The sequence below is a fragment of the Helianthus annuus genome, chromosome 3 (assembly GCF_002127325.2).
Source record: "Helianthus annuus cultivar XRQ/B chromosome 3, HanXRQr2.0-SUNRISE, whole genome shotgun sequence".
Classification (NCBI taxonomy): domain Eukaryota; kingdom Viridiplantae; phylum Streptophyta; class Magnoliopsida; order Asterales; family Asteraceae; genus Helianthus; species Helianthus annuus.
This window is the reverse complement of record NC_035435.2, coordinates 81,689,362-81,700,149: the sequence shown is the minus strand read 5'-3', so window position 1 is coordinate 81,700,149 and position 10,788 is coordinate 81,689,362. Positions and strand designations below refer to the sequence as shown.

The 10,788-nt window shown below is 39.0% G+C and overlaps 1 protein-coding gene across 1 annotated transcript; it reads left to right on the top strand.

Moving 5' to 3' along the window:
* The first annotated feature begins 1,517 nt into the window (after window positions 1-1,517).
* On the top strand, window positions 1,518-2,846 carry LOC110931789. Its single transcript, XM_022175166.1, has one exon. The coding sequence runs from the start codon at window positions 1,518-1,520 to the stop codon at window positions 2,844-2,846; it is 1,329 nt and encodes a 442-aa protein (XP_022030858.1).
* Window positions 2,847-10,788: the final 7,942 nt, after the last annotated feature.

The window sequence follows — 10,788 nt, the reverse complement described above, 5'->3', positions numbered from 1 at the left end:
TTAATCTTTTAAGAAAACTAAACTCTATATCATATGTGATTGTATAAATAATATCCATTGTGCTTCATGATCAAGTCTTAATCGGAAATGATATGATATTATTTTTCATTAACTATTTTTCTATACAATTTTAAGGTTCTATTTTCACAAAGGTTTGAATTTTAGTACCATTAATTTGATATGATTTTGTTATCTTAGATGTATCATTATGGAGGTTTAATGTATCATAAAACTACTTACCTTTGTCTGCATAGTATTACAATATAAGGCTACTTGTGTTTAGATATATTATTATGAGTGTGTTTAGGAGTCTTGAGAGGAATATGATAGCGAAAGCAGGATCACTACTTACAAAATATAAAACTACTAGGTAAGGAGGCACTTAAGAGATTCAAAACCACTAGAAGTCAAGGAATTAATACACAATTTTCTTATAATAGGAAACACCCTTAGAGTGCAATATCCTTGTGATTAACAAGTAAAACAACACAAAACAAGATACAATTGAGGATCACCCAAAAGTAGCAAGTGAATCTTAGGGGTGTTTAGTAATTGATTAGAAACCGATTGAACGGTAATCAGTCTGAACATAATGGTCACCTTCTGCTGCGGTAGTGAAGGAGGACATAACGTCTATTCCAGTTTGGGTCAAATTGCATGATGTCCCACTGCCAGCTTTCACAGAAGAAGGGTTGAGTTTACTTGCTTCGAAAATAGGGGTTCCGAAGATGCTAGATTCCTATACAGCAACCATGTGTGCGGAGTCGTGGGGTAGAAGTAGTTTTGCTAGAGCGTTAATTGAGGTTCACGTTGATAAGGAACTAAAAAGGAACATTACTGTAGCGGTTCCAGCTCTGGATGGAAATGGCTACTCGAAAGTGGACATCAAAGTGGAATATGACAAGGAACCGGCTAGATGCTCTTCATGTTGTGTTTTTGGGCATGATGAGACTGCGTGCCCAAAAAATCCGAAACCAGTGATTAACGAGAATTTGAACAATAAGAAAGATGATTTTCAGGAAGTGATTGGGAAGAAGAAGAAAGGATTTAATCAAGGTATTCATGTGAAAACTCAAAAACCAAAGATGGTGTATAAGCCTATTGTTAAACCTACAAATAAAGCGCGTGAGAAGTCCACAGGACCGTTGCATATACCAGTTGCTAATCAATTTAATGTGTTACAAACGGAGGATGAAAACCAAGAGAAGCATAAGGGGGGCAGACAGGGTAAGAAGCCAATTAGTATGGCGGCCGAGCGAAAGAAGGGTACTAACATCTCGGGTAGCAACGAAGAGGTTTGGGTGGATGATGTAGATGTCGATGAATTGTTGGCTGATATCCCGAAATGTATGGAGAGAAAGGTGAATGACGGTGGATCTGAGGGTGCAAGCACACCCGGTGAAAATAGTGCCCATGGGTAGTGTTGCATCATGGAATATAAGGGGGTTGAACCGCGCCCTTAAACAAAAGGAGGTTCGTCAGTTAATAAAGGACAATCGTTTGCAAGTTGTGCCATAATGGAGACTCATGTTGATTCTTCGAAGGTATATGAGGTTTGTAAAAAAGTTTTTCATGATTGGAGTTGGGCTTCTAATGCCAGTTGTTGTATGAAAGGTACTCGTATAATCATAGGATGGGATGCGAATGTGGTCGATGTGATGATTTTGGATCAGTCCGATCAGGTAATCCATACCCAAATCATGTTTAAGGTGGATAAAAAATCATTTTTTTGTTCCTTCATTTACGCTGATAATAACTATAAGAACAGAAGAATCCTTTGGCAAAATCTTTATGGGCATCATTCCTTCATTTGGGATAAACCGTGGGGGTTAATGGGAGACTTTAATGCTGCTACGTTCTTGGAAGATTCGCTTTCTGGGTCCTCAAGTACTAATATAGCCTCAAGGGAATTTAAGGAATGTTTAGAGAAGGTAGAGGTTTTTGATGTGAACTGTTATGGCTTGCATTTTACATGGACTAATAGACGAGATAAAGGTGATGCCGTATACAAGAAAATTGATCGAATTCTTGGTAACGTGCATCTTATTGATGCTTTTCCTGCAGCGGCGGCTTATTTTCATCCTTATCGTATTTCGGATCACACTCCTTGTTTTTTATTGCTTCCGAATGTTGCAAGGGATAGGCCGAAACCATTTAAATTTGTTAATTTGCTGGCTGAAAAGGATGGGTTTCTGGACGAGGTTAAACAGGTTTGGAGTAAAGAGGTAGATGGGTTTCGGATGTTTCAAGTTGTTAACAAACTAAGGATGCTGAAAACTCCATTAAGAAAATTATTTTATAAGCTGGGAAATTTGCATGGTAAGGTTGTTAGTGCTAGAAAAGCTTTGGATGATTGTCAGATTTCTAAAGATGCTGATCCGTTGAACAATGAGCTGAATGTCCAGCATGGTCAGCTTCTTCAAGAATACAAGGATGATGTGCATGATAAAAGTTCATATTTACAACAAAAGTCTAAAGTTGAGTGGTTATCATTGGGGGATACGAACTCCAAGTATTTCCATAATATTGTTAAAGCGAAGAATCACAAAAGTAGGATTTTTGCGATAAGAGATGTGAATGGTATTTTACACAAGGGCGGAATGGTTCCTAAAGCGTTGGTGGATCATTTTTCTATGTTTTTCGGTTCTGTTGGAGAGGTTAGTATGCAACCAGCTCCTGATTTGTTTCGGAAAGTGCTCTCGGATGAGAAGGCTATGTTTATGGCCCGTGATATTACGGATGAGGAGATTAAAGGTGCCATGTTCGCGATCGCTGGGAACAAAGCCCCGGGCCCGGATGGGTTTACATCGGTGTTTTTCAAAAAAATCTTGGGATGTAGTGGGTAATGATGTTTGTGGTGCGATTAAGGAGTTCTTTGCTAACGGAATACTTCTTAATGAAATTAACCATACGGTTCTGTCTTTAATCCCAAAGGTGAGCACTCCTGCTTCGGTGATGGATTATAGGCCGATTGCTTGCTGTAACACTATTTACAAATGCATTAGTAAGATTATTGCTAACCGAATAAAGGAGGGTTAAGCGATATAGTTAGCATTAATCAATCGGCGTTTGTTCCGGGTCGAAAAATTGCAGATAATATCTTGCTTACTCAGGAGCTAATGCATAATTATCATCGTAGTCATGGCCCTCCTAGGTGTGCCTTTAAAGTTGATATCCAGAAGGCTTACGACACTCTTGACTGGAATTTCTTAGAAAAAATATTGGTTGGCTTTGGTTTTCATTGTAATATGATTAAATGGTTGATGGCGTGTGTGTTACTTCAACATCATTTTCGCTGGCGATTAATGGTAATCTGTATGGTCATTTTAAAGGGAAACGGGGACTTCGTCAGGGAGATCCTATGTCTCCATATTTTTTTACGTTGGTTATGGAGATTCTTACGTTGATTCTGCAACAACATGTTCAACTTTCTGCTGATTTCAGATTTCATAAAAAATGCGAGAAACAGCGAATTATCAATCTTTGTTTCGCAGATGATTTATTTTTGTTTGCGCGGGGTGACCCGAAATCGGCTATTGTTATTATGGAGGCTCTAAACTTATTTAAGAACATGTCCGGTCTTGTTCCTAGCATGTCTAAAAGCACTATTTTCTTTGGTAATGTTCCAAATAGTGAAAAAGCTCGTATTTTGAGTATTATGCCTTTCGAGGAAGGTGTTTTGCCGGTTCGTTATTTGGGAGTCCCGCTTATATCGACCAGGCTTGTTTATGAAGATTGTAGTAGACTTGTGGAAAATATGGAGGCAAGAATATCTGATTGGAAATCTAAATGTTTGTCGTTTGCGGGTAGAGTTCAACTGATCTGTCCGGTTCCTTCTTCTATGCATATTTTTTGGGCTTCGGTGTTTATGTTACCTAAGCGGGTTATTCATGATCTTGAGCAAAGAATGAGAAGGTTCTTATGGTCGCAAGGTAATAATATTAAAGGTAAAGCCAAAGTTAATTGGAGACAGGCCTGTTTACCGAAATGTGAAGGTGGGTTGGGTATTAAAAGAGTGGTTGATATGAACAAGGCCCTGATGACCGCCCATATGTGGAGTATCTTGAATCATAGAAAATCTTTATGGGTTAAGTGGATTCATACGTATCGTATTTGTAATAGGAGTTTTTGGGACGTTCCTTTGATGAATAATGTTACATGGACGTGGAGGAATATTCTTAATCTTAGAAATTGTATCCGTAATCATGTATGGACTAAGCTTGGAGACGGAACTAAAACTTCTTTGTGGCTTGACAAATGGGATGATGTATGCCCGCTTAGCATGTTCATTACGCCGAGATTAATAGCTAATGCGGGGTTCACCTTAAGTTCTAAGGTTGCGGAGGAGGTATGTGATCAAGGGTTGTGGAGATGGCCGAATAATTGGGTATCTCGCTTTCCATCTCTTCAGAATTTGCAACCAGTTGTCTTGAGTTTGTCTACTCAAGATAAGTTAGTCTGGCGATCGAGATCAGGGAAAGATGGGGATTATAACACGTCGACTGTTTGGGATGATGTTAGGAATGCTCAGGATAAAGTGCCGTGGGAGAGAGTGGTTTGGTTCTCTCAGGCTATTCCGCGACATTCGTTCCTTATGTGGATACTAGTTAACAAAAAGCTGAAAACGCATGATGTGATGTCCAAATGGGCGGTAAAGGGTAACACTAATTTTAATCTTCTTTGCTGCTCCTTATGTTTATCAGGTCCTGATTCGCATGAGCATTTGTTCTTTGAATGCCTGTATGCATCCAAAATCTGGAATGGAGTCAAAGAAAAAGCAGAAATGACGAATATTCGGGGTGAATGGAACGCTATTTTTGATTACTTGGTGGGATTCGCTAAGTCAAAAAATGCGCAGCATGTAATTGCTAAACTAGTGGTGGGAGCTACAGCTTATTTTGTCTGGCAGGAGCGAAATGAAAGACTGTTTTCAGCTAAGAAACGGGAGCCAGATAAACTAGTTGACATTATTCTCTCTACGGTGCGGATGAAACTCCTTACTTTAAGATTTAAAAGAACTGGACAAGTTGATTCGATTTTACAAGGATGGGAGCTTCCTCGGGGATTGCTGATTCAGGATGATGATTGCGGCTAATAGGGCTGGTAGTTGTTGCTCATTGATGGCGTAGTGTCATATGTTTTGAATTTGGTAGTTTTTGTTTGTAGTTTGATGGTTTGGTGTACTTTCGTATGGCATGTCATACGTTAGAACTGAGGGATGATTTTATTCGTCACTTGTGTTAATGTTTTGTTGCAATAAAAATTTACCGGGGTAACCCTTTACCCAAACAAAAAAGAATTAGTTATCCAGTTTCTAATTTAAGTGAAGCAATCTAGTTATACCCGAGTAACCCGAATTCATATATACCACAAGGTATGAGTTCTTCCTTCTTTGCTATTGCAAATATAACATTACTAATCGAGTCCATCTTCACTTATTCGGTATGTCATTTGACACTTCTTTTACTTCTTTCAATAAAATCAATAGCCGATAATGTTATAACTGTTGGGATTCAGTGGTGTCAATTTCACTTTTATCAAAAACAAGTTTGACATATTTTTATTAACTAAATATATAATTAATAAATACGCAGCGGAATAAATATAAAAATCGACACCAAAAGTGAACCGAACAGGATCATGGTTACAAACATACAAATACGATTAGCAATATTATTAATCTACCGATGAGAAAAATTATACCCTTTTGGTTAATAATAACCGTGTGAGACACCGAGGTACAACGAACGAGTGCTAGTACACGAACACAAACGAAGAGCGAGGCGTCTCGTGGCGACACCGGAGATGATGGTGGCGACATTTGTTCACAGAACCACAAAAGCAAAATCCTTTTTTTCTTTTGGAGTTAAATCGCAAAGGGTGAAAACCCTTTTGCTTTTTGACGGCTATTGTTGTTGTTGTTTGTTAGGTAGAAGACAATTAGGATATAATATATATATATATATATATATATATATATATATATTAGTTAATTAGGTTTTATCTCATAAACCCTAATAACTATCACTAATTATCTTTCGGCCCTACAAAGCCCAACTAGTACAAGCCCAAATGCGATACAAAACCCGAAAAACAAAGTTTAATTAAATAAGTAATTAAACATTATATTATTTATAACCCGTATAAATAATAAATCCCTTTTCTCGTGGATATATAATTATTTAGATAATTATATATTTCGTTAGGTTAATTGTTCGTTGTCAACAGTTAACCAAGTTAAGTGGATTTAATGTTCGTTGCCCAAGGTGTAACTCTTACGGGTCATAGCTCGGTCAGCAGCGTTGACTTATCGAACCCGTACATATAAATCCAACAATCTCCCACTTGGACGACGTTCGATAAAATCCTCAACGCAGACAGTCAGCGGTGCTCTAGCTGCACATGGCTGCCCCTAACAAGGTATGACACTTTAAAGTCATTAACCAAAACACCTTGCTATTAGTAACAACTTACTATTGCAAGACAATAGACTTATGGTAATTGTTGTCATTCATCCTTTCTGTAAAAGACATAAATTGAATCAATGAGACATGGATTAAGTTCATTCTCATATGGTGTTTAATTATTATTGTTCTCGATCAAGAGTCAAAGTGGTCCGAACAAACACACAGTAAGTTTGGGTAAGGCCTTACACTTCACCAGTTTGAATCAACGAGGGCGCCACAATGTCTAACTGTTACATATCATGTAAGAGTACAGAATCCCATATCGACTACATACAACTCCCACTGAACTTCAGAATTATTCCCAATTAAAGCCTTTATGACTGGCAGTTACGCGACAGCGGTTGACAGTAATCAAAGAATAATCCTTGGTAAACGGAAGTTCTAATATGTATCTCAGGTCAAAGGACACTAAATGAGTATACCAATATCAAATCATTTTATGACTCAGATCCATGAAGATGATTTGATGCGAGTTACATCCAACGTCATTCTCAATGAGGTCTGTGAATTTGGAAGTCAACTCCTTGAGTCCAAAGTCAGAATAGTCTTAATTCAGAATCGTTCCCACGAGCCTGACCGACTACGGATAGTTTAGAATGCAAGATTCATGGATTAAACGTATTAAAATCGAACACAGTTATAAGATTCAGAATTGCATTTAACTAGTAAATCAACAACGAATTCAAAAGTACAACTGTTAAAAGTTCGTACATCCAAATACTAAATCAAAACATACAGCTAGCTAATCTAAGCCAATAGCACCCATGTGCTGATCATGCTTGTCCTGAGTCATGGGCTTAGTAAACAGGTCTGCTAGGTTTTGATCTGTGTTCACTTTACTTATCACGATGTCTCCACGTTCCATAATTTCCCGTATGTAGTGGAACTTTAAAACTGGCATCAGTGTAACATCTTACAGTGAGCTCTTCTTCCACTCCTCCAAATACTAAGAACATATCTTTAGTTCTTCTCAGATACTTCAGAATGTTCTTAACAGCAGTCCAATAGGCAATGCCAGGAGTTTGCTGATAACGACTAGTCATGCTTAAAGCATGCGAGACGTCAGGTCTAGTACATAACATAGCATACATGATAGAACCAATCGCTGAAGCATATGGAACTGCTTCCATTCGCTTAATTTAAATGTCCGTTGAAGGAGATTGCAATTTGTTCAACACAGTCCCTTTAGTCATAGGAACACCTCCTTTCTTGGAGTTTTCCATCTTAAAGTGTGTCATCATTTTGTCTATGTATGTACTTTGACTTAGCCCAAGAAGTCGCTTAGATCTATCCCTATAGATCTTGATTCCTAGAATATAAGCTGCTTCTCCAAGATCTTTCATTGCGAAACAAGTTCCCAAACAGTGTTTAACTTCGTTAAGCATAGGGACGCTGTTTTCAATGATCAGTATATCATCCACATACAGGATGAGGAATGATATAGTGCTCCCACTAGCCTTTCTATAAACACAAGGCTCATCTTCATTTTTGACAAAACCAAACTCTCTGATATTTTGGTCAAAACGAAGATTCCAGCTACGAGACGCCTGCTTGAGTCCATAAATGGACTTATTCAGCTTGCACACCCTATTAGGATATTTTGGATCAACAAAACCGTCTGGCTGAACCATATAGACATCTTCAGAGAGATACCCATTAAGAAAAGCGGTTTTTACATCCATTTTCCATATCTCGTAGTCATAGTACGCGGCTATGGCAAGCAATATCCTGATCAATTTGATCATAGCAACAGGCGAGAAGGTTTCATCATAGTCAATACCCTGAGTTTGAGTGAAACCCTTGCAACTAGCCGTGCTTTAAAGGTGTGTACCTTTCCATGCATATCAGTTTTTCTCTTGAAAACCCATTTGCTCCCTACTGCCCGAGATCCGGGGGTAGCTCAACCAAGTCCCAGACTTGATTATCACGTATAGATTGCATCTCAGCGTTCATGGCTTCCAGCCATTTCGTAGATTCAGGATCTGAGATAGCAGATTTGTAGTTAGTAGGTTCGTCATTAGACTCATCTACTACCAAGACTTCAGCACCTTCGAGATGCCAAAGGTATCTGTCAGGTTCTTTACGAGTCCTGCTACTTTTGCGAACGCCTGTGTTCATGTCTGATTCATCAGCAACAATTTCTTATTGTTCAGACGTTCCGACTTCATCGGCGGTTGTAGTTGGTTCTCGAATTTCTTCAAGATCAAACACGTTATTTCCAGTTCCTCGATTAAGAAGTTCTTCCTCGAGAAAACGCCCCTTCCTTTTGATGGAAATAACATTTACAACAGAATGGTAGAAATAATATCCGCTTATTTTATAGTATCCGACGAAAACAACCTTTCCGCCTCGGGGATCGAGCTTATCATCAGCATCACTTGTGATGCATGCATCACATCCTCATACTTTTAGGTATTCCAAATCGGGTTTACGCCCATGCCATATCTCATATGGGGTTTTGTTTACCTTTTTAGTCGGAGCCAGATTGACAATGCGGGCGGCAGTCATAAGAGCATGACCCCAAAAGGAGTGAGGCAAGTTAGTTCTACACATCATCGATCAAACCATATTAAGTAGGCTTCGATTTCTCCTCTCGCTCATGCCATTAAGTTGGGGTGTGCCAGGTGGAGTGGGTTCTAAAATTATTCCATACTCTTTGAGATAATTGAGGAACTCTAAGCTGAGGTATTCGCCACCTCGATCTGATGGAAGTATTTTTATCTTTCTATTAAGTTGGTTTTCTACTTCGTTTTGAAACTCTTTGAACTTTTCAAAAGTTTCATGCTTATGCTTCATAAGATAGACATAAGCATATCGATTATAATCGTTGATGAAAGTAACGAAGTATCTTTCATGGTTCCTTGTCATGGTTCTGAAAGGGCCACATACATCAGTGTGAATGAGTCCTAGCAGACCATTAACCCGTTCACCAACACCAGTGAAGGGATGCTTTGTGAGTTTGCCAGCTAAGCAAGATTCGCAATCATCAAAGGAGTCCTGTCCAGTGGATTCAAGAATCCCCTCGGATTGGAGCCATTTTATGTGTGCCTTACTTATGTGGCCAAGTCTACAATGCCATAGAAAGGTTTCATTAATACTAGCTTTGTTATGCTTAGAAAGATGATATATATTATTATTACATGTTTGAACATCAATCTCATAAATACCATTTCGAGGTTTAGCCTCAAAATAAAAGATATCATTCAAGTAGGCAGAAATAGAATACCATTAAAAACGTACTTGAAACCTTGTTAAAACAAAAGGGAAACCGAAATAATGTTTCTGGTTATACCAGGTGCAAACAAACAATTGTTTAAATTAACTACAAGGCCAGAAGGACATGAAAAATGAAATGTGTCAGTTGCAAGAACGGGCACTCTTTTCCCATCACCAACGATGAGTTCCATGTCGCCTTGTTTCAGCTTCCTCCAATTTTCAGGCTCCTGCAAAACATTAGTGATGTGGTAACCACACCCGGTATCAAATACCCATGTGTTGTTGGAGACAGTAAAAAGTTCAATAACATAAATGAGAATACCTGAAGAAGTGCCAATGTTATTGGCCTTGTTCGCCTTCAGCTTGGCTAGATACTGTGGGCAGTTCCTTTTCCAGTGCCCCATTTGGTTGCATTCATAGCACTGACGCTCCTGGGGAGGGGGTGGTTTAGCAACCTGCTTGTTGTTGGTGGCAGATTTGGCAGCAACAACAACCATTTTCTTGCCTTTGCTGTTATGAGCCCTTTTCTTGTTGTTGGGCTTCTTAACACCACCAGACTTGACCATCAGAACTTGGTTGGTATTATGTGGAATGTTCATCTAGGCCGTTTTGAGCATACCATGTAGCTCAGGCACAGTCTTCACCCAAGCATTCATATGATAGTTCATAATAAACTGGTCATATGAGCTAGGGAGAGAGAGTTCAAGATGAAGTCCGCTACCATTTCATCTTGCAGGGGATAACCAAGTTTGTTCATCTGATCAATGTACCCTTTCATCTTAAGCACATGAGTACTGACACACGGTCCTTCTTGCATTTTACAGCTTATAAGCTGCTTCATGGTATCATATCGCTCCTGTCGGGCTTGTTTCTGAAACATGCCTTTCAGTTGCTGGATCATGTCATAAGCATCTTTATCTTCCATGTTCTTCTGAAGTTCAGGAGACATGGTGGCTTGCATAAGGCAGGCTACCTCAATGGCATCCTCGTTATGCCTTTCCAGTGCCTTGTGAGCAGCAGTAGTGTTACTTTCAGGCTTGGTAGGGACTGGACCATCTAAGATATATAGCTTTTTCGCCATCTTGAGATCTATTCTCAGATTGCG

Bases quoted from the DNA above. Each gene is read 5' to 3' on its own strand.
- LOC110931789 (XM_022175166.1), top strand. From the start codon at position 1,518: ATGGAGACTCATGTTGATTCTTCGAAGGTATATGAGGTTTGTAAAAAA.